The following is a 24,370-nucleotide window of genomic DNA, read 5'->3' as shown; positions in this document are numbered from 1 at the left end:
CGCGGTATTTTTATTATGCGCGTTAGTAACGGTAAATAAGGTTGAATTTAGTAAAGCTTTAAATGGTGACTAAATGCATTTTGGTTGCAACGAAAGTTAACCTGGAATATTTGCTGCAAAAAAATGCTTTGAATTGCCGCATGCATGTAAGTCATCGGAAATTATGAAAAATCTCTATCTACCTGGAAAAACAAAATAAAATTATTTTTTTCAAAAATTAGATATTGAACTTTTTGGAAACCTAAAATAAAATATTTCCCTAAAAATTCTTCTATTTGCTTTGGCAGGTACTTAATGCCAATCAAAATTGTCGAAAAGCGCGAATTACTAACATCAAGGCAAGACAATGCATAATGACAATTGTGAAAGTGGATATTCAATTTAAAAGCTAGGTTATGTTAATTTGGTTGGCTAATGAGCCACGCATAGATCAATTTTGGTTCTTATCATTAGCAATACCAGTTGGTGTGTCATTATGTAGTCCATGAGGAGTAGTAATCCTTTAGTATGCCCGTGCTTGTTGCGATTTTCGACAGACTCTGTGGCCTCACTGACAATACTTCTTACATAGTCCAAATCATAGGTGCGTTGCCTTCCCAATGCAGTATAAGTACACAAAAAATGTTCAATTATTTCCCTAACGTTCCCACAGACCTTTCTATCGAGTTCCAGAAGGAGCTTTGTGTAATTCTGATTTACCTCTTTACACATGACGCTCGTAGTTGGATCCTTCCATTGCATTTAATGCTCCTGTTCCTATTCGTTCGCTCTCTCATTGCTCTCAAGGTCTTATTAACATGCCAACTAGAAGTAAAGTCGCTTGTTCCTCTCGGCACTCTACTCTGCTGTCTTGCTGTCCAAGGTGCTGCCAGCCGATATGCGGAGCAAGTTTATAGCCTTGATTACTGTTTTACTAACCACGTAGAGGTTAACTCTATAGTTGCCTGCTGAAATAGAGGCTAGTTCTGCGGGTGTCCCAATAAAAAAAATTCTGCTTGAAATACACATCAGTGGTCCGACTGCGTTAGGCTTCCTTGTAATCTATTTTCATCCATTGTAAAAATTGCAACGCTCTACTGAGGCGTACCGATTCAAGTAGGTGCTGTAAACACACTGGTTGACAGTCGCGCTTACATTTGGTGTAATAATTATGGACAGTCCTGCCAAATACGTTTTTTTTTTTGTAAATATCTTATATCCGAGAATTTAATTACAAATTCCTGGGTTTTTCTTGTCTTAAGTATACGATCTAGTCCCACAATCTTTGAGACATCGATTTGAAATTTTGTGCCTGTTTTTTCCTTACCAAGAAGCTGCACATTTGTCAGTACGGCCGATATCGGATCACTATAACATACAGCTGCCATACAAACTGAATAATCGGAATCAAGTTTTTGTATAGAAAACTTTTTCATTCGTGGAGATATCTTCACGATATTTGGAATGAATCACTATCTAAGGCAATAATGCAATTCCCGAAGAAATTGTTGAGATAGGACCACTATAGCATATAGCTTTCATAAAAATTGAACGATCGGTATCATGTGCTTGTGAGAAACCTTTTGTATTTGTGAAGGGTATTATAGGTTCGGTGCAACCCAAGTTAATGTATTACTTGTTGAATGCTATGGTATGCATTAACAAAAATTTAAAAAAAAAATTAATAATTTTTTCCAGAAACTTTATAACTTATTAAGTATATATGGAAACTTAAATAGGTAATCGTGTATAAAAGCATTTAAATATATATTTTTTTATTTTTACGAGAAGAGTATTGAACGATATAAATGAAGAAACCTTCATTTCTTTAGATAACTGCAAGTTTTTACTATTCGCATGCCTGTGCCTGCAAAGATCTTTATGTTTAAGTTAGATTCAATAGTTTTTAATTTATTCAAATAAATTTGTTTATAATACTATTTTATATAAACTACATTTATAATAGCATACTTATATAATATTTGTAGCTAATTTTGTCGCATGTGAATGTGTATGTCCTCTAATCCACTTGTACGCCTCGCCTGCTCTCTCAATGTATAGTTGTGTGTAATGCTCGTAAAATGCTCGTGCGGTAACTGTAAAAAGTCTACATTTTATCAGTACCTATTTGCAATTCAATGATTCAACAACAAACCCTTTCCCCTTGTGTTTTCTTTTCACCGCGTTCGTGTTTGTTTTACTTACTACAACAACACCCAAAAACAATAAAAATTTCAAAAATAAAAAATATATGAAACCAAAACAACAACCTCAAATAAATAGCCCACCGGTGGTGGCAATCAGTCCAGTGCAACACCAACAAGCACAACACAATCGTCAAACTGCAGCGAAGGCAGCATCGATGAGCACAACGAAGATGAGCTCGAAGACGTGCAAGAAGTCGAGGAGGAAGACGTGGACGAACACTATGCCAGAGAGGGGCAGCCTCCAGGGGAGAAGGACGCCTACAATGTCGAATTTACGCGGCATGATGAATTGCTGGCAATATCGCCCGCCGATAGCGCTAGCGGCAACAACAACTATAGCTGCAACGCTGCAGACTCCATAGAGACTATCGACAACGCCGACGTTGGCGAAGGTGATTCCCTCGCGGCCAATTACAATCTCGATAATTGCAATGCCAACGCCAATGCCAATAGCATTGGCTGCGCCGGCAATTTGTCTTATAATACCAATATTAATGTGAATGCCAACACCAACAACACTAATCCCCGCACCAGTAGCAACAACACATCCCCAACCAATTGTAGTGCCCCGAATGCAAATGCAACGCCTAATCGCAATCGATGCAACATTTCGCAAATCAATCAAAATCAAAATCCAAATCACAACCAGAATCTCAATCAGAATCAGAATCTGAGTCAAAATCAAAATCAAAATCAATATTTGGTTCACAATTCGAATTCGAATCCAAATTCGTTAGCACAAAATCGCAACCAAAATTCCATGCAAAATTCCAATGCGAATGTGAGCACAATTCACAACCAAACGAATCCAAGTATTTCCTCCAGTCTAGAGATTATACTCTCACCTATAATACAAAGTAGTCGACGGTAAGTTGTTCAATAAAAAAAAGTTAACTGTATTTTTGTTATATTTATATAAAAGTAGTTATTTTATATTATATGCAAAATTAAACCCCATAGTTTGTGTACGGTTATTTTAATTTTATTATATGTATTTGTGATTACTTTTAATCAAACAGGGTCCTTTAAAAAAATCTCCTTCTGAAGTCAATTATCATAAAATGAACCTTCACAGTTGCGTTCTTTACATATTCCCTGTTAAAGTATACGTTATTTGAAGATTCTTCACAGTTATTTGCATGAAAAATATACAAACATATTCCGAAAATAATTATCTAAAGTAATAACAAAGATATACATTATTATGACATATAGAAACACTCTTTATTTTATATAAAATATAAATAGGTATACCTTTAGCTATTATAAAAAAAAACTGATTATAATAAATATAATACATATATATTAAGAATATCTCTAGAAAACGCTTGACTTAAGTATTACGAGGTTTGACAATCAAGTAATGAGACTGATTTTATTGCCGCCCCCGGCCCGAAAAAAGCTCGCTTGAGCAATTCGAAGGTGAAAACGACGATTATTGTCTTTTTTGTTAGCCGTGGAATCGTCCACAAAGAATTCGTTCCACCGGGGAAAACTGAGAATCAAGTCTACTATTGCCAAGTACTCGAAAGATTGCGAAAACGAGTCAACAGAGTGCGCCAGACATCGCTCGTAACTGGATCCTTCATCACGACAACGCGCCGTGCCATACCGCCCTCGGCGTGTCTCAGTATTTGGCCTCTAAAGGGATCGCCGTGTTGCAGCAGCCGCCTTATTCGCGCGATATGTCACTCTGCGACTTTTTTTCGGTGGTCAAAGGAACCCATTTTGAGTCGATCCCAGTCGAAGCGTTCCAGAAATGTTACGAAGCATGAAAAACGCGCTGGAATCGCTGTATAGCTGCCCAAGGGGACTACTTTGAAGGGGATGGCAAAGAATAATTTTCAAATACACAGCTTTTATGGAATCAGTCTCATTACTTAATTGTCATACCTCGTATATCTAAAAAGCTAATTTTTCTGATATATTTTTCCTCTTCAAGCCTTCATTGGCTTAGACGAATATAGCCATATATCCCAGGCTGTTTTCTTCTTTTTATTGGCGATGTTTTTTACGTTTCGTCTTCTCTCTTTAGCTCGCTTTCAAACGGATGTTTTTTGGCTACCCAGAGGATACTTGGTTTAAGACCGAAAGTCGTGAGCTGCTTGAGCCATATGTAAAAGAATAATTTCTTGCTATTCCCAAGTGAATGGCACACAGATAACTTTCCCAGTTGCTTGTATTTCTACATATGGGTCCATCTTCCGTCTGATATATGAAACATCAGTATAATTGAAAACAGAATATTTTCTCAAAACTGTTTTCTACGTTGATAAAAAAAACTTCTCTGAAACGATTAAGCCGAATGATTTTAATTTTTCAATATTTTCACGCTATTGATCGAAGAAATAAGATTTCTAATTCTTAAGCCCCTCGGTAGAGGAAAACCGTAATTTTCAAAAAGCAAATTATGACAAATATTTCAATCATTATCTGTATTCATCTATTATATAATAATAATATAATACTATGAGCAAACAAGTAAGGAAGGGCTAAGTTCGGGTGTCACCGAACATTTTATACTCTCGCATGATAAGGTGATAATCGAGATTTCATTATCCGTCATTTACATATTTTTTTTATTTTGGTTCCTAATGTATATACATACTCGTATTATACAGAAAAGGCAACAGATGGATTTCAAAAGAGCGTTATATTGGAAGAAGGCGTGGTTGTGAACCGATTTCGCCCATATTTCGTACATATCATCAGAAATTCATTGAAATCGGTGGAGTAGTTCCTGAGATATGGTTTTTGGTCCATAAGTGGGCGACGCCACGCCCATTTTCAATTTTTAAAAAAAGCCTGGGTACAGCTTCCTTCTGCCATTCCTTCCGTAAAATTTAGTGTTTCTGACGTTTTTTGTTAGTCGGTTAACGCACTTTTAGTGATTTTCAACATAACCTTTGTATGGGAGGTGGGCGTGGTTATTATCCGATTTCTTCCATTTTTGAATTGTATATGGAAATGCCGGAAGGAAACGACTCTGTAGAGTTTGGTTGACATAGCTATAGTAGTTTCCGAGATATGTACAAAAAACTTAATAGGGGCGGGGCCACGCCCACTTTTCTAAAAAAATTACTTCCAAATATGCTCCTCCCTAATGTGATCCTTTGTGCCAAATTTCACTTTAATATCTTTATTTATGGCTTAGTTATGACACTTTATAGGTTTTCGGTTTCCGCCATTTTGTGGGCGTGGTAGTGGGCCGATTGTGCCCATCTTCGAACTTAACCTTCTTATGGAGCCAAGAAATACGTGTACCAAGTTTCATCATGATATCTCAATTTTTACTCAAGTTACAGCTTGCACGGACGGACGGACGGACAGACAGACATCCGGATTTCAACTCTACTCGTCACCCTGATCACTTTGGTATATATAACCCTATATCTGACTCTTTTAGTTTTAGGACTTACAAACAACCGTTATGTGAACAAAACTATAATACTCTCTTTAGCAACTTTGTTGCGAGAGTATAAAAATAGTAAGACTTTTATATTTTTTTAATAATTTTAAAATTCTTAATTTATTTTAAAAATCTAAATCGTTCATTTCAAAGTTATCTTTTTGAACCCAATACACTTGTAGTGGACGTTTGAGTTTGTTGAATAGCCAGAAGTCACAGGAGCTCAATCAGGCGAATACGGTGATTGCAGCATGATATTGCTTTCGGTGAAAACTCTCGAAGAATCAATTCAGTATGCGACGGTGCAAAAAATCAAAGATTTCGTATCATGATTCCGTCCTCTTTTTACGAATAGCAAAAACGATATACTACTGTGCCCAAAAAATAATGTGACGTTGTATTTATTTTGAAAATTCTTTATTTATTCTTCCAAATCAATTTCATCCCCTTCAAAGTAATGCCCTCCCGATGCAATGCACTTATGCCAACGGATTTTCCACTCTTGGAAGCACTGGTTGTAGTCACTTTACGGGATGGCTTTCAGTTCCGTCTGCGTCTTGAATCTCCTTTATCGTATAAGAACGGTGTCCACGGAGTGGTCTTTTGAGCTTGGTGAACAGCCAGAAGTCGCACAGCACCAGATCAGGCGGAACGATCTGGATTGAGTTTTTGGCGAAATGATCACGAATTACGAGGGCAGTATGGGATGGTGCATTATCGTGGTGTAAAAACCAAGAATTGTCTTTCCACAATTCCGGCCTTTTTAGGCGGATAGCGTTACGCAAACGACGCATAACGTTCAAATAATATTCCTTGTTGACTGTTTGACCGGTTGGAAGGAATTCATAATGCACAACACCACGATAATCGAAACAGTCAACATGACCTTGATTTTTGAGCCACTTTGGCGCGATTTTTTTGGTCTCGGCTCTCTTTTGGCACGATATTCGCTCGATTGATCGGTTGTTTCGGGGTCGTAAGCATAGATCCAAGTCTTATCGCCAGTTATAATGCGTTCCATGACACCCTGGTAGTCGGAAAGCATCGTTTCACACACTTCAACGCGACCCCTTTTTTCCAAAAAATTCAATATTTTCGGTACCAGTCGAGATATGACGCGCTTGAGGCTCAAAACATCCTTCAAAATGGTATTGGCTGAGCCTTTCGATATGCCAACTTCATCAGCAAGGTCTCTAATTGTTAATCGACGGTTTTTCAACACCAAACTTTGATTTGTTGAACGTGAGCTTCGTCGGTTGAGGTTGGTGGTCGCCTGGACGCTCTTCGTCTTCGACACGTTCACGGCCGGCTTGGAACTCACTATACCACTTGTAAACATTTTATTTAGACATAGCCTCATCTCCAAAAGCTGTCTGCATCAACTTCAACGTATCCGCAGCAGAAAATTGATTCCATAAACAAAATTTAATGCAAGTTCTTTGCTCAACAAATTTCGACATCGCAAAAAACGAAAAACTCACTTTTAGCAGCACACAAAACGACACGTATCTCAAACACTAATGAATATTTTGACATGAAATTTACATAAATGTGGCTGACGGTACCACCAACTTAAAAAAAAAAAAAACAATATTTCTCCAAATCCTTCGACGCGCGCAGTTTAAATTAAAATGTCATCTTTGGACACAGTAGTATAACACTTATATAGAATTCCTTGTTGGCAGTTTCGTCGGTCGGAAGGAATTCGAAGCTCACCATACCTCGATAATCGAAGAAAACTGTTATAATAACCTTTATTTCTGACCTGCTTTGAGGTGTTTTTCCGACTTTGGCTTATCTTTATCACATTACTCGGCCGAGAGCTGTCGAAAATATTTGGCCCCAGCAAATTTAGTAGCCTTAGTGGTTTAGTTTGATATTCCACTGCTGCATTATTTTTCCAGATTTTGTTAACGAACTTTCCTGAGTAATTCTCTACGCTCACTAAAGTAATGTTTTGGATACCAGTGTTTTCAGCAATCATTAAAACGAATTGCCACGCATACAAAATACCAAATTTACGGAAAAAATTATATCTACTCATGGTGTTGAATATATTTTAAAAGCGCCGAAAGCAAAGTTGCCACAAGCTTTATGATGAAATTCAAACAGCATGAAGCGGCAAAGAAGCATAAAGCAAAACAATAATTTGCAAAATTAATGACAAATGCAAAAAATCATAAAAGCAAAAATGCGAAAATTTTAAAACCAAAAATGGCAAATGAATTGAGATGAAAAGCAAAAAAACACAAAAAGTGAAAACAAATAAGAAAAGCAGCGGCAAATGTTTGCATAATGTATAAAATATTAATATTCATGAAAGCTGGAAAAGTTTTGCTCATAAAAAAGCGGCGACATACAACAAAAACAGTGGAAAAAGTTGTAGCAAAAAGTACGAGAATCGAACGGGCTGCGTGAAGACAAACAAAACAAGACGAAACAGTTATGACTTGGTGGGCAACTGCCGTACAAACAGCACATGGCGCGAGCGGCAAAGCCAACATTTGGAATGATACAAAATAAATAAGAAAACAACAACAACCACACAATCAAGCAAATTTCAACAAGAAAACGACAATAATACCATCGGGAAATGCCGTTAGCCGACTTCAGCACATTCTTTAATGCAGATATAATACAAATCCACATGCGTACATAAATATTTGTTTATGAGTGTGTGTGTGTGTGAGTGTGCGTTTTCGCTTTATTTGTGCAAGTGATTTCGCGATTCCGCAGAAAACGCCAGCCGGGCCGCCTGATTGTCTGTTTTATGCATGAGCGAGTAAAAAGCTCGCAAATATTTATAGCGCCACCAACAACAATCACTAACACGCACACATGCACACATTTATAAAGCGTACAAACAATATACGCGAAATTCAAATATGGCCTACGCAACAAAAACAATTTCAATTCCATTTACTTTAGCGCCAGCTCCTTAGTGGGAGATATCGGCGGCAACTAAGCGCCTCCACACCGGCCTCACCGGCTGGAAGTATGCCTCACACTCTCAGTTTGCGCGCAGCTCCGCCACTTTTGCTTTCTGCAGACTGTTGTGCGCCTCAGCGGCAAGCGCAGAACGTGAAAATACTCGAGTGAACTGAGCTGTAGCGCCGTCTTACTTTCCGTCGCATACAGTCATCAGGAGAATTGATTTTAAAATCGAAGATTTTGGCAGGCGTAAAGACAATGGCAAGTGCACTGAGGCAAAGAGGGCGCGAGCGGTACGGTGTTTGCCAACAGTTGTATTCCAAATAATTTACTTTGCATTTCACATTCAGTGAAGGGCAATTGAATGTTCTTTCGCTTTTGTAGTTAATGCCTGTGACGTGGCATTTTCTTGACTTGTCGTTGCGGCAGTCGGTTGGGGGATGCGCGGCGCATAAGCTTGCTGTGTTTTCACGGTTACTAACGATGCAAATTCAATTTATTAATGACTTCAGTTACGCGGCAAAACGCCAGCAAAAAGGAAAAGTAAAGGCAAGTCAAACTGTGCCGCGGCTTTGGCACGCCATTGTCATAGCAAGCGATTTTATGCAAATTGCAAGCGGAAATAAATATTTTGTTTAACTTTAAATTGGCATAAATGGTCGCCTTTAAGGTGGTGTAAATTGCTTGAAAACTGAAAATATTTATCATTTAAATGCAAATGAGTTTCCGTTACCGCAATTTTTAGTGTTTGGTCATGTCTGTTTGTCTGTGGAACACTGCTCTAATACGGAGTTATTTAATAAATAATTTATTTTTTATAGACAATTAGTGGTTCTCTCCTATGCTTTCAATGATAAGAGAGTAAACTGATATATTGTACGAGTAGTTTTACGAAGTATTACTTACACGGCGACAAATCTGGTGAATACTATGGTTTATCGATGAAGATTAATGGTACTCATTACGTTTTCAGCTTTAAATTCGGCCGCTCGATACGATGGTGCCTTATCATCGTTTGAAATCTATAAATTATTCTTGTAATTGTAGCCATTTTCGACGGATGTTCTCACGCCAACGCTTCAATACGATAAAATAGAACTCCTAATAGACCGTCTGTCCTTCCAAAACACATTTATGATACATCAAACCACGAATATCGAAAAAACAATCAGCATCTTTCTGATTTTTGAATGGTTTTGGTGTGTTTTTTTATTGGTTTCAACTCGTTTTTCCGTTCATTCCGATTATTATTGACTAGTTTGCATATTGGACTCATAAACCCATAACTCATCGGCAGTTATAAAGCTCACCAAGAATGTGGGATCGGAATTCGCACGATCAAGCATGTCCACAGAGACCTGCTTACGGTACTCTTTTTGAAAAAAAATCAGCTTTATCGGGACAACTCGAGCAAGAACCCATCTCATACCCAAAATTATCACCAAAGTCATTCGATCAGAGTCGTGAGAGATGTCTAGCTCTCTTGTCATCTCTCTAACACTGGTTTTAAAGCACCACATCCTTCCGAAGGTATAGTGGGATAGTCTTACCGACTTAGCAAAATACTTTTTTTTTCAAATATCATTTACCTGGGAAATTTAAATTATTTTAGTCACAATGTATATATATTTTGTATATATATATTTTTTTTGATTGGCGTTCCGATGTTCCCTTAAGGAAATTACTTCGTAGCAAACTTAATATACCCAGTTCAGGATATAATTACAAATATAATTATTTGTGAGTTTACGACTAATTTATTGATGAACTAGTACACAAAAAATCAGATGATAGTGACTTGAGAGCAAAAACCTTGTAGAAACATCCCCAAAGACCTGGAAGCATCCTTAGCGAATGAGCACATCCAACTCAAACATTTTTCAAACCTCTACAAACAAAAGAAACATGTTTTTGTAGCGATTCAAGTTAGGCCAGTTTCCTCTATCCTATCTTGTCAATGAGAGACATTGCAATATACCAAAAGAATTGGTTTCGCCAATTGGCGTAAGGTTGCACGAAAGGACCAGCAATCTTAAACCAGTATTTCTTCCGATGCAACCATTTATTTTTTGGTGGAGAAATACTTCTACCCACGTAAAAAATAGTTTAGTTAAACCTTGATTTGAAATATATATCCAAAGTATAATACATAAATTAAAGATCAGCATGACATGCTCCATTTTCGATATTCGGTTATTGATCTCTTTTCTCCCTAGGAAGCTACTCATATGTCCAAACCGACAATATTGGACCACTATTGGATTTAGCTGTCATATAAACTGATCTATCAGAATTAAGCTTTGGTTTAGAAAACTTTGGCAAGCTATCTTCACGAAATTTATTTGAATAATAAGCTAAGATAACGTTACAATATTTGAACATATTTTTCAGTATGGCAAACATAATGCATAAATTTATACATAACAGAATGTATTTTTCAAGCCACTCCACTTTGTACTCAGTATTATATTAGAGAAGAACCACCACCAAACAATTGATTCGAAAAGTCCAAAATTTTTATATTAAATACCCTAATTGACACACCTTATCGGTCACTCGATAGTTCCTAAACTAAAGGCACCAACAAATACAGGTATTTGTAAATTTGACTATCTGTTAACCGCTTTCATACCAAATATCTCTAACTTGCTCTCCATGTCCATTATAAAACACTCTCCAGTGACCCATTGCTGCGGTTCATTTGATCAGCCACGACATTTGCCACACACAGCACAAATGTTTACGCATAAATTTCAATATTAAGCACACAATGATTGTGTCATTTAATTTCAACATTGAAAATTCAAAACACAAATATTTTACCGACCGCTTTTGTCAAGCGATTGGCATTCCCAATGTCAGCAATAAAACACAGCTCACCGCACTGAAAATACGAAAATATACACAGTTATTTCAGCAAATAAATGCATATAAATATTTTATCGGAAGAGTGCGATCAACATAGTGAGATAAAAAGTCGGGCTGCCAGGGCGTATGAGTGTCGTTTGCTCAGTTGCCTCGCATATTTACAACCATTCAAGGTCACTCATACGCACTGTATGCACAAATGGCAATAAACAAATACAATTCATATTATTTGAAACTTATCGCCACACACACAAATATGCAACTGCGAGCGTGTTTATGATAAAGCGATAAAAATAAAAGCGTCCAACCAAATGGACAACCCTTTTTCACACACATTGTATATACTTACAAGTATAGTTGTATGTAATTGCTTGTTGTATGTGTTATGGAAAAAGGTTGATTTTTGTTGTGGCTCTGACATGTTGGTCATTTCAATTTCCATATTTTTAAATGAGTGGGTGATGAAATGTAAAAGCCAGACGAAATGCATGTGTGAAACGTGTGAGCAAATGCCACCGCCATAATGACAGATACGAACGCATAGGAGTAGGTATTAGCATATACATATGTATTACTGTGGAGGTTTGTAGAAAATGGGTATAATATTCTATTACATATGTATGTATAACAAGGAGGTGGTCTGTCGGTATTCGACTTTAAACTCACTTTGAAGTCTATTGATTTATTTGAAAGCCCTAATATCTTATTTGAACCATGGAAAATTCCAAAATTACCAAAAAAAATATTTTCTATAAACGAACGACTCTAAATGAAAAATATTTATCCTTGATGTTTTTAACATAACCAAGTCTTTCAAGTCTTTTCATCCAATTAAAAAGTTTATATATTTCACATTTAATTTTTCTTTTAAATAATATTTTTCAAGAAAATATTGCGCAATATATTTTTATGAAATATTTTACAATAAATGTTCATGAAAGATTATGTTCCCAAAACATTTTTTTTTATAAAATAATAAACAATTTATTTATATGAAATATTGTGCAATATATTTTTATAAACTATAATGGGATCTATATTTTAACCAAACAGAAGTATTTTTTATTTTCTTTTTTCTTTCTTACTAAAATGTTGTGCAATATATATTTCTATAAAATATTGCACAATATATCTTTACGAAATATTTTAATCACCTAATAAAATTTTCTGAAATATTTTACAATACCTTTTGGAAATATTATACAAAATATTGTGCAATATATTTCCAAAAAATTTAATAGTGCTTCGTATATATTTCAGAACAATGCTAATTTTCTTAATTTTATGATTTTCTTCCAGCATATTGCTTTGATTTTTACAAATTAAGTATAAAATTTTGGGTTACACCCAAATCTAACAATTCTTCACTTCTGTTTATTAATATTTTTAAAGGAAATATTATTGCACAATTTTAATAAAATCTTGTATAATATATGTTTACGAAATAATTTAATCACCATAAAAATTTTTCTTAAACATTATGTACATATATACGTATGTATATTATAGGAAAATATTGTACAATATATTTTTTATAAAAACTGTTCACTACATATTTACAAAATACTTTAATCAAATATATATTTTCAAGAAAGATTCTGCAATATATGCAAATTTTATAAAATATTGCACAATATATGTTTGCGAAATATTTGTAATCCCAAATAAATTGTTCTTATACAATATATTTTTCGACATTTTTTACAAAATATTGTGCAATACTTTTGAAGCCAAGAACTGAAAGTTTTCAAGCATACAATTGACCCAAGTTAGCATTTACTTCTCCAACTCTTTTGGGGTTTTAGCACGCAAACGCTAACCTTCTTTTTGCACCACTGACATGAACCCAGTTTATTTCCCTTTCGCCATCGCTGGAATGTAGTAGACGTCACCAGGCAGCGGTCTGTGCGCAAATAGAACATAAAAATATGAATGAATGTGTGCTCTAAATAATGACCTACAAAAAACTAAACAATGACAACAGCGCCTTTAGGCAGCAGCCATAACGGTAATAATAGCAACGCTAGAACAAAAAGTGTACACATACAAGGCAACAACAAACATAAAACAAAAAACACAAATAACAGATAACAGATAAAGCTAAAAGAGCAACAAAAGTGTCTGCACACAGACCCAGAAACACATAAAAATATTTATTATGAATAGACGGACTAAGCAGGCAACAGAAAATAGAGCCGCCGGCAACAAAGGACACAACGCCAGACCATCAGGACAACACAGAGGGTGATATAAAAAGTATATATTAAAGAGGAGAAAAATGTTTATAAAATATAGTAAAATAAGAGAAAAATAGTTGAGAGTAGCGCCGAACTAACGGTGCTTACAATAGAACTTAAATAGCAAGCAGAGCGGCAGTAGTGGAAAGAGAGTGAAAGTGGACACGAGACTAATAAGCAAAAATCAAAATATGACTTGATTGAACAATAAGTAACGGTAAAATGAGATTAAAAAACTATAAGAAAAGAATTTAAAAAAATAGTTGCAACTACATTTGGTTCGCAAATAGGTCAGGCCTCCCGTTCAGCGCTATTCTCGTGGCAGCTGCAACCGCAAAGCATCAACAATAAATGCATTGGAGTAAAAAAGAAAAGAAAAAAATAAATTGTCGTAGCAAAAGCTGAACGCGACGAATGCGCCTTCCATTCAATTCGACGCAATTCGATGCGCGTGCAAAAAGAAAGAAAGCAGAGAGCTGGCGCGAGTGTGCCGCAAAAGTTCAACGCGCAATGTAAGACGAAACTTTGAAATTAAAAAGGTGAAAAAGTATTGAAAACGCAATTCAATTGAGCAGCAGAAAAAAGGAGATTGCACAAAGCTGCACTAGAAATAGCTGACACAATTCGGTGAAAGCGTGCATTGTATGGTGGAAGGTGCGCCAGTGGAATGCGTATAATGAAAGCGGAAGGGCACAAAAGCGGCATTGCCAAAGCGCGCCGCGCAAAATAGAGATAACTTCAAAGTTGTATTTAGCACAACATTTTACTGCGCCTTACCTTTCTTTATTCGTGCACTTTAACGTGGAAGGACTGAAAAGTTATTCTGGCGCAAACTTTGTAGGAAACGGGAGTGGGTCAACATTTTAGTCGCGCGCTAAATACAGGTGCGCGGTTGCTTCATGTGTGTATGTGGCTTAACTGTTTGTGGAATTATACACTGCTATAGACTAAAAGGATCAGGCTTCAAAGTATACAAATCGAATCTAAAACTTTGTTATGGACTGCTTCTTGCATATAGTTTTATTCACTAAGAACGTCGTGTTTTGAAATTAAATTTTCTTTTAATTAAAAATGATGAATTTTATTTAAAAAATATGAAAAACCGAAGTTTCAGTTACTTGTTATAACAATTTTCAGGAAAACATATTTATTTTTTGGCTTATTGTCCAAAGTTATTGAGGCTATGCTTATAAAATGTGTGCAAATATTGCGCAATATTATTTTATAAAATCTTGTACAATACATGCTTACTATTTAATTTAATCACCAAAAAAATTTGTATGAAATATTGTGCAATATATTTTGGAAAATATTGCACAATATATTTTTATAAAATACTGTCCAATATACTGTACATGTTTCCGAAATACTTAAATCAAATATATTTTTTCATGAAATATTGTGCAATATATGCAAATTTTCTTTTTTATATTTGTTTTCTAAAAGATTTGTCAAAAAGTGAGCGAATAAAGGGCCCTAGTGATCCCAAAACAAGGCTTGAGAAGTTGCAGGATTATAATGGACGATGAAACATTTGTAAAAATGAGCTCAAGAACATTACCAATTCCCCAATTCTATACGAAAAAAAGATGGTACTGTCGACCAGTCAGTGACAACAATTGAGATAGAAAAATTTGGCGAGAGAATACTCATCAGGCAGGCTCTTTGTTCTTGCGGCGTAAAGAGCACGCAATTTACCACAAAAGGTACTACAATTCGACGCCAATTATAAGAAAGATTGTCTAAACCATCGCCTTATACCATTTAACAAGAAACACATCGTGTCAACATTATTTTCGGCCGATTTAGTAACAGTACACTACGATCATTCCACATTGGCTTTGATGAAGCAATGTATTGGTCACAAGTACAAAGATATGTATATACATATTTATATAATCTTTTCTTACAATTGTATATCTCTTTTTAAACCAGCCTAAATTATGTTGACGCTTTTGTTGCCTTTAACATTGTTGCTTTATAAATATTTCAGTAAATTTTCAAAGATAACAGTTTAAGTTGACTAATAAATCCGCAGATTCTGACAGCCAAAGAGACAAAAGCGTATGGTAAATGGCACAGACAAAGCAAGCACAAAAGTTGGCATACAACTGCGAGCGGAAGTGTAAGAAAGCAAGTAGCTTGAATAAAACAAAGTGGGTCCAAAGCACACACATACACACCCATGTTATACGGTTGCGTATACATGTGTCACTCAGCATGAAAGGGGTATGAAAAGTGCGGGACAGTTCGCTACTTTGGCCGCTTGCTTTTGTTGTTTTTTATTTTCTATATTCAGTCCATTTGTGCGCCTTTGCTTAGCGCCCTTTAGCTTGTAGACGAGCATGTTACGTTGAATGTGCACCCACTCGCTCGCTTTACTATGTAAGAAAAACAAAAAACAATCGTACATCCTTAGCTGCTTATTTATTAAATTAAGTAATTACATTAGTGGCGTCCATAAATTTTCTTGCGCCCCCGACGCTGCCTGGTGATGCTGACTGCCTGCCGACGGAGACTTTCGACTTTCAAACTGTTAACGCGGCAGTTTTGTGCTCACGCGCTGACAGTTGCTTCCCGACCCATCAGCTCATATCCCTATATGTGTGTGTGTGTGTGTTTCGCTGGGCGAAAGTTTGCATTTGCGTTTGCCTTTTTGCACGCAGCCTTTTCAAAATACTTTGTATTTGCTTTTAATACAAATGAAACTCACACTGTCTGCTATTTTCTTTATTTATGTTCTTTTTTTTAATATTTTTTCCATAAAACGCGCAGTTTGTTGTTGCACTTGCTGGTGTGTTTGTCTACTTTTTATTGCCTTCATTCATACTTTTCGTTTGTTGTACGACCACCAGTCGCGTTTTATTGCCATTTTTTGCTTTTTTTGTTTTTGTGTTTTTCCATTTCAGACTTTGTGCAATATTTATTATTTATTATATTTGCTCGCACTTAATAAAATTTCGGTGAAAACTCAATACGCAGCAGTTAAAAGGAAGGAAAACAAACGACCAATCAGTTGTAAAAAATTCAGTAAAAAATACTTCTGCAAATATTTGTTGGAAAAAAATGAAAATAACTGTAAAACTGAGTTATATTCAGTCGCGCTGCCGACTGTGTGTCTGTCCTTATGGTTGGCTGCGTGGGCTCTGCGGTAGTTCCCGTAAAATATTCACAATTTATTGTTTTCTTAATTTAGTTGCTTAATGCCGCAAATCTTAAAAGGGGGTTATGTCCAATGAGGTTACGTGGGGTGTCAACTTTTTTATTAAGTTATGCAATTTTTTGATATAAAAAATACAGCCCACACATGTAGTGGGAGCCAGGAGATCAATATTTAAGCGGTAATATGTGTGTACGAGTTTCAAAAAATTAATTTTGTTTGTCTTGTTAAATTCTAAAACTTCTTCTTCATCTTCAACTTCAACAATTCAACAAGACATTGAGAATATTCTTCTAAATTTTCAAGTTGATTCCAGAAATAAGTAGTTTTGGGGATACAACCTTGAAAACTTGTGCGCTCAAGGCTAGCTAGACTAAGTGCGCCGTCTTTAAACGTGTTTTCTCGAAACTGTGTTTTCGAAGTCGGTTGGCAAGATTTCTCGAGAATTACTCAACCAATCTTCATCAAATTTTACACACTTCTTTAAGATGTAATACTCAAAGACTTATATGAAGCATTTTTTCGATTGCAACTATTTAAATATTTTTTTTATTTTTTTTGTAAAAATGTCTGCCAAAAATCCAATTTTTTCTTATCTTCTTTCCGAGGGGTCGCTGGAAATGGCGTCCCTGTGGCCAAGTTTAAAATATTTTATTTACAAAAATTTCAGAATTTCTATGTTAAGAGTGTATGTTTGTAAGAATAAAAATTCTAATAAAATATTTAATTTCTTACATGAAAAAAAAATTGTCGTAAAAGGCTGTTTTTTACCCGTGCAAACCCATTTAACCCCATAGCACTTCTTGCATACTTTTTGCTTCACTGGATACTTTCACATATTACTTTATATTACAAAAACAAAAACACAAAAACATTAACAAACTGGCAGTGTACCACAAGAGGCTCTGACAAACTCTTCCACGTGCGCCGGAGCTGGACTCATTGGTTACCACCGACACGGTGGACAAGTGGGTCGAAGTCTTCAGCTCGGCGTGTAAAACTACAGAAAAAGCTTCTGTCTATAAAAAATACCGAAAGACAGAGAGAAAGCGCTCTGGTGAACTGTAGAACTCTCGCTAAACAGGGCGTCTTGCTGACGATTATTTAACAAGAACTGCAGGAGTGGGTCAACTCACGACTGGGAAGTATATAAAACTGGACTTGCAACTTCAAGCACTTCATGGAAAAGATTGGAGTGCTTTCATGAGTCCTCTATATTCAGTCGTATCGTCGCAAAGAACCACCGTGAGTTATCTAAAGAACGTAAATGGGAAGTGGGACCTAAGCAGGTGAAGATACATTAGGATGCTCACTGATGCTCACTTCCCGAGCAGTACGACCTCTCTTATTTCTCGGAGTGCTGCAAGCATCAAACCAGGGCAGCTGCAGCAGACTGTTAAGGTGTCATAAAACTGTGTTAATACTGGTTCCAGATGGACAAAATTATCTACGACTTCGAAGTTATGACTGTCAACAGTGACGTGAGAGCCAGACAGGATATATTTCGTCTTACCCTTCTTCACTACTAGACCTATTTGCTTCGCAATGATATCAATACCAGCAGTGTACGCCAGCAGCTGTGCACTCTTATAGAAGTTTGTACTTGTTCAATTAAGCTCTGCATCTCGAACTATTTACTCTAGCAGCAGATTGAAGAAGTCGCTCGATAGGAAATCGCCTTGCCATAAACGTCGTTTGGTATCAAGCGGCTCAGAGAGGTATTTCCCGAAAATAATGGCATTTGAATAGCTTTGTTGTTCTTCAGAGGGGTAATTGCTATTTGAACTTCTTCATGGTCAGTCAATGGAACGTGTTTTATTGAAATTTTAATTTTTTGCGTAAAATTATAAAAAAATAGTTTACCACATACTAAAGGCTACCCTGGGCAAGCGCTTCAAAATTTCGTTTATTATGAAGTACAGTTAATATTTTACTAATTTATATGCTTATTTAATATTTAACAAATATATTTGTATTTATTGTTAGATACATATCTGCATAGACAATTCATAAATTCTTTATTTAATTGAAAAAGAAACAATGTATATTGAATTTATTTAGAATATTAGTAAAGCTAATAATAAAATTAAATAAATACGCATTTATGCAAAGGAAAGTGGGATATTTTTAATATTTATGATAACTCAAACCAAATATTACACTTGCATTACTCATACGCACTGTCACACCTGCACATGCATATTAATAGTAACGCTGTTACAGCTCCATAACATATCATATTATTAACGAGACAATTTATCTTTAAAATCATATCAGTAGATATTTGCTAGATTTAACACAATGTAAAGACATTTTTACACAAGAAACTCGCATCACCGCATATTACTCATACGCCAAGGCGTACAGAACACATAAGCAAAACTTAAAAGCAAAAAAGTAAATAAATAGCATAAAAAATCCATTTTCACATTGAAAGCACCTAAACACAGTTGAAAAACTACACATTACTCACAAAGTAGAAATCCAAATACTCAAACAAAGCTTTTCGAAAACGCAAATCGCTCATTGCTTTTGTCCACAAAATACAACAAATTCCTTGCTGCCAATAATAATCTTGCAATTTTTTCCACTACTCGATTTACAGGACGCAATAGTCGGCGAAATGAGCACGGAATTATGAGAATTAGCCAAATTCAATAGACGTCAATAGCCGAATGTAGAGCAGCAGACAACAACAACAGCGCCAACAGCACGCGCTGGCAAAGTAACCACAATAGAGGGAGCACTGGCGCTTGTCGAACAAGAACAGCAGCGGCAGCTAAGTGTAGATTTTTCACAACAACAACAACAACAACAATGGCAGCAATATCATGACTTGATACACGAGCAACAACAACAACAGCCGCTGGCACCGCCACCGAGCGCGTTTTGCAAACACTGGCTACAACAACAGCAGCTGCAGCATGAAGAGCAACAAAAAAGTACACAGCAACAACAATAGTAACGCATGTAGCAAAAATACAAGCGCGCTTAGCGGCGGCAACAGCAACGAGTATATGCACAGTGGCAACAGTTGCATGCAACAAGCACTGCTCTACACAATTTCAGCTAAAATATTAACTAGCACAGCGACAAGCAAGCAACAAGAGGCAGAACATGAGTGCAGCGGCAACAGCTGGAGGGAAAAAGTTAGCAAAAAGCGAGCATTTGCAGCAAGTGCAGTTGAATAGTTTCGTTGCGGCGCCCACATGGTTGCGGTTGTGGTAAAAGTGTATATGTAAATATGTATATATATGTGTGTATGTGTGTGGAACTTACAACAGAGTATCGGTAACTGGTATAATAAATACAGCAATGTGTTTGAGAAATAAAATAGAAAAATAGTGAACGATTTAAAGTAAAATGTTGCAAGCAGCAACAAAAACAACAACAATAAAAACAACCATAATAAAAACAACAATATTTTTAGCAAGCTGTAAGCGATACAAGCTTGCAGTAAGCTCGCACACATCATTTGCATGCGATTCGGTATTTGTGTAGTGTAGCATAGTTTCAGGCGCACTATTTGAAAAGTTGCAAAGCTACTTACGTTTCGTCAAGTAAATTGGCAACAAAGCGAAGCAGCAGCAAAATAAATGCTGTGTACTTGTATCTTGTTGCATAAATGCTGGAAAAGTCCAAAATTTGTTTTCATTTTGTTTAGAGAAAACGGAAATATTTGAACGAAGCTTTGCTTCAGTGTAGTGTTTTGAGTCTTTTAAGTCCATTTGATATATATAAATATTGCTACAAGTTGCGCATAGTTGCAGAAAATATAGCAAATCAAAATATTTAAACGAAACTCTCAACAAATAAGCATTACATTGAGAAAAAGTTTCAGATTTCGCAGCAAATATTTATAAATTTACTCACTTGAGCATTAAGCGAAGCAGCTGATGCCCAAGAAGCGCTCGTTGCCTCTTACTCTGTACTTCCCCTGTTAATTGTGTTGCCATCTCGAGTGAGTTTGTGCCCAAATTTAATGCCGCTGCGCATCAGGGCGCGACAACGACCTCCATTAAATGCAAAGGAAATTGATTTTTATGCAATTTCTGATGTGAGGCTATTAAACATTTATGGCGCACTTCTATCTCTTCGGTTTAGCAGCTGCTTTGTACGAATTTGTAGAGTGGAATTTTATGTTTCAATCGTAAAAGTATTAGATGATGTTAAACAAATGTTTTTATTATGAGTTGCTGTACAAGTAAAGGGTAGCGCTGGAGCATGTGAAGATATTAACGGGTTTACAAGCTGGTGGCAATGTGGCAGAATGCGTGACAAGGATTTTTAAAAATGTTTAGTCTGCAATAATTACAAAGTTGAAGTTTTCGGGATTTGAAAATATTTTTTTCGGGATCCCGAAATATTTCGGGATTTATGGAATGTTTTTCAGATTGGTATTAGTTTTTTGCTGTAATAACAGTATAAGTAATACTTTTTTCTAAGCATTCAATAAATTTCGTTGAAGTTTTCGGGATACCGAAATATTTCGGAATTCGTAAGCTGTTATTTGAAGCAGAATTAATTTGTTCCTGCTGCAGAAGTAGTTTTAGTTTGTTCCTGCAAGCGCACTCAAAACTAATATTTGGAAAATTACTCTTGGTCTTCAATGCATTAAATTGGAATTTTTGAATTGTAATTCATCGGGATCCCGAACTGTTTTTAGAGGGGTATTAGTTTGTTCCTGTACTAACATGGAATAATAATTTTTTACGAAAAAATGTTTAAATCTTCAATAAATTGCGTGGAGGAATTCGGGACTTGCAAATCAATTCCGGAATCGGGATTCCGAATGTTTTCTAATTTTTGCTTAACTTACCTTTCGACTTCACGCTAATTGAAAAGCACAATGCTGCCATTTCCGTTATATAAAGAAAAAACAAAAATTTAAATTACTCCAAAGCAAACTAGTTATGGTCCAGTTACTGAAAACTTTCTTGTAACCTACTTCGCGCGTTTTAGCTATCAGCTACTACATGAACAGCGAAAAGCACGTTGCGGTCATGTTTAGTACAAGAAAATAAAAACAAAAGTGGAAATATTTCCAAAAAAATTGTGGTTAAATGATACTAGTTATGGACCACCTACATGTATGCTCATACTTTCTTCTTAATATTAGAGGTTCATCATAAAACTAAGTGCTGTTGGGTGCAAAGGAAAACTGAAACGAAAACGAAACGAAAATATATGCATAGTAAATTAATTAAAAGGTAACTAGTTATGGACTAGTTGCTTTTACTTTCTTTCGCTTACTTCTATCTTGCGAGAAAATCAAAATTAAACATTTCTGTTATGCATATTATATGAAAATAAAGCAAACAATTAAATTGTTCCAAAGTGAACTAGTTATGGACTAGTTGCTTTTACTTTTTCGTTATTCGTTATATTGCAAAAAAATCAAAATAAAACAGTACTGTCATGTATATTATATGAAAATAAAGCAAACAATTAAATTGTTCTAAAATGAACTAGTTATGGACTAGTTGTTTTTTCTTTTTCGCTCTTTTCTATATTGCAAAATAATCAAAATAAAGTACTGTCATGTATATTATAAGAAAAGAAATCAAACGGTAAAATTTTTCCAAAGTGAACTAGTTACAATCAAACCAGTTTTAAACCAGTTACCGACTACTTACATACTTTTTAACTGCCATCTTCCAACAGCGCAGCTACAACTAAGCATTACACAATTAGCTACAGAAATTAAAGAAATATACACTAACTGTTAAAGTCTCTAAATGTGCAATTAATTGTTCTCCAAAGTACTATATAATAACTGCCAACCACACGCTCGCCCACAAAATGTTGCTTGTGACACTTACAAGTAAAATAAATCGCAGTTGTATTTCAGAAACTAGCTTCCTATATTCATTTAAGCGGCAAATCTAAAAAATGTGCGTGTTGTTTTGTTGCTTCAACGGCATTAATGTGGAGCAATAATACCGCAAAAATAAAAAAAGAAATATTAAATGAAGAATTAGATTTAAAGAAAAAATTCAGTGAAATCTTTCGCGGATATGTGTATATTAGACTTAAAAAAACTTACCAATACCATGTAGCACTGCCATCAAAACTTTTATATAAGCAACGCAAGTATATATGTATGTAGTACTAACGAAAATTAATGATTAATAATAATGATGAATAATAATGAGTAATTAATGTTTAATTCAACTCCAAGCTGTAATCAAATTGTCTAAACTCGTGTTTTAGCATAGAAATCGATAAATCAAACTCGTAAGCATATTTTAATCTCTTCTATTACATAAGTCGCAAACAATAAATTTATCATATTTATTACATAAGTAACTGAAAAATAATAATAAATATATAAATCAAACTGATGAGCAAACAATTTAATAATCAAAAAGTGTGTACTCTCACTCTCACTACTTACTAATTACTAATAAATTTAAAAAAAAATCAAAATAGTTAAGCAATTTTTCAATTAAAGTCTACTAAATGTCACAATATGTCATAGTGTTAGTGAATATAAATATAGAAACGAAAATCGAGCAATTTAAATTGAATCTCTGCATGTATGTGAGTAAATCAGACTAAGCTAAACATATACTTTCGGCGACATTAAGCGCCGTTCACACTGATGAATTTTAATACTCACATCTACAAGACATTTAGACGGCCATTAAACCCATACCAATGCATATAGAAAATGATATGGCGTTTTTAGTTTATATACTTTAAATAGCACACGCTAATTATATACTTAACTTAACTTAAATTAACTTAACTTATACTAAGGAATGCATACTTAAACACCTTGATAATTAGTTGTAAGCATTTACTAAAGTTTGTGCTCGTATAAGTGTAAGTGCATATACATTGATGGACATACATAGCTATATATGTATATATGTGTGTGCTATATTTAAATATGTGAAATGCATATGTAACTATGTGTAAGTCAACAATATAATACCAAGTATGTATTTTTTACTGTGCAGTGTTTTATGAATGTAACTTTTACTTGAACACGATAAACGAGTTTGAATAAACGTCTTTTATACAAATAATTTTGGCTTTCCTTTTACTACATTTTAAAAGCAAATGCCATAAAGGTAATATGTAAAAGAGTTTTTTATGTTACGGTAACTCCTTTACGTAGAATAGACCACCTTAAGCCATTAGCTATACGATATCTTAACACTCACATCGCCTTGTTCCATTCGCGGTTTGGCTCCAATTGGAGATTCCATGTGTAGTCAGATTCTTGTCCACCTAGTCTTTTCAAAGAAGTGGAGCTCTTCCTCTACTTCTTCCGAAGGATACAGTGTCTAACACTCTAAAAGCCGGACTGTTTTCATCTATTCGGACGACATTCAGCTCATCGTTCCATCGACTGCAGTTTTCGCCTTTGCCAATGCGCAAAAAACCACAAATCTTTCGAGGAATCTTTCTCTCGAAAACTTATAGCGCTGACTCATCAGATGTTGGCACCGTCCATGCCTCTGCACCGTATATCAGAACGGTGATAATGAGTGACTCTTTGTTCGCCAAGAGAGGACTTTACTTCTCAATTGCCCACTCAGTCCGAAGTAGAACCTGTTGACAAGAGTTA

General features: G+C 35.4%; 1 protein-coding gene across 8 annotated transcripts in view; it reads left to right on the top strand.

Moving 5' to 3' along the window:
* The window catches only part of LOC105231102 (band 4.1-like protein 4), a 224,591-nt gene extending 200,766 nt beyond the window's left edge, over window positions 1-23,825 (top strand). For 5 of the 8 annotated variants that reach the window (XM_049450541.1, XM_049450538.1, XM_049450537.1 and 2 more), the window contains 2 exons: window positions 2,263-3,053; window positions 19,397-23,825. In XM_049450541.1, the coding sequence (XP_049306498.1) occupies window positions 2,263-3,053; window positions 19,397-19,406 (801 nt within the window). In that variant the 3' untranslated portion in view covers window positions 19,407-23,825. Of the gene's footprint in view, window positions 1-2,262; window positions 3,058-19,396 lie in introns of those variants that run through there. The other 3 variants (XM_049450542.1, XM_049450543.1, XM_049450539.1) reach the window with 2 other exon arrangements.
* Window positions 23,826-24,370: the final 545 nt, after the last annotated feature.

This window comes from Bactrocera dorsalis, chromosome 2 (assembly GCF_023373825.1).
Source record: "Bactrocera dorsalis isolate Fly_Bdor chromosome 2, ASM2337382v1, whole genome shotgun sequence".
NCBI classification, from domain to species: Eukaryota; Metazoa; Arthropoda; class Insecta; order Diptera; family Tephritidae; genus Bactrocera; species Bactrocera dorsalis.
The sequence above is the reverse complement of the archived record's forward strand: the minus strand, read 5'-3'. Positions and strand labels throughout refer to the sequence as shown.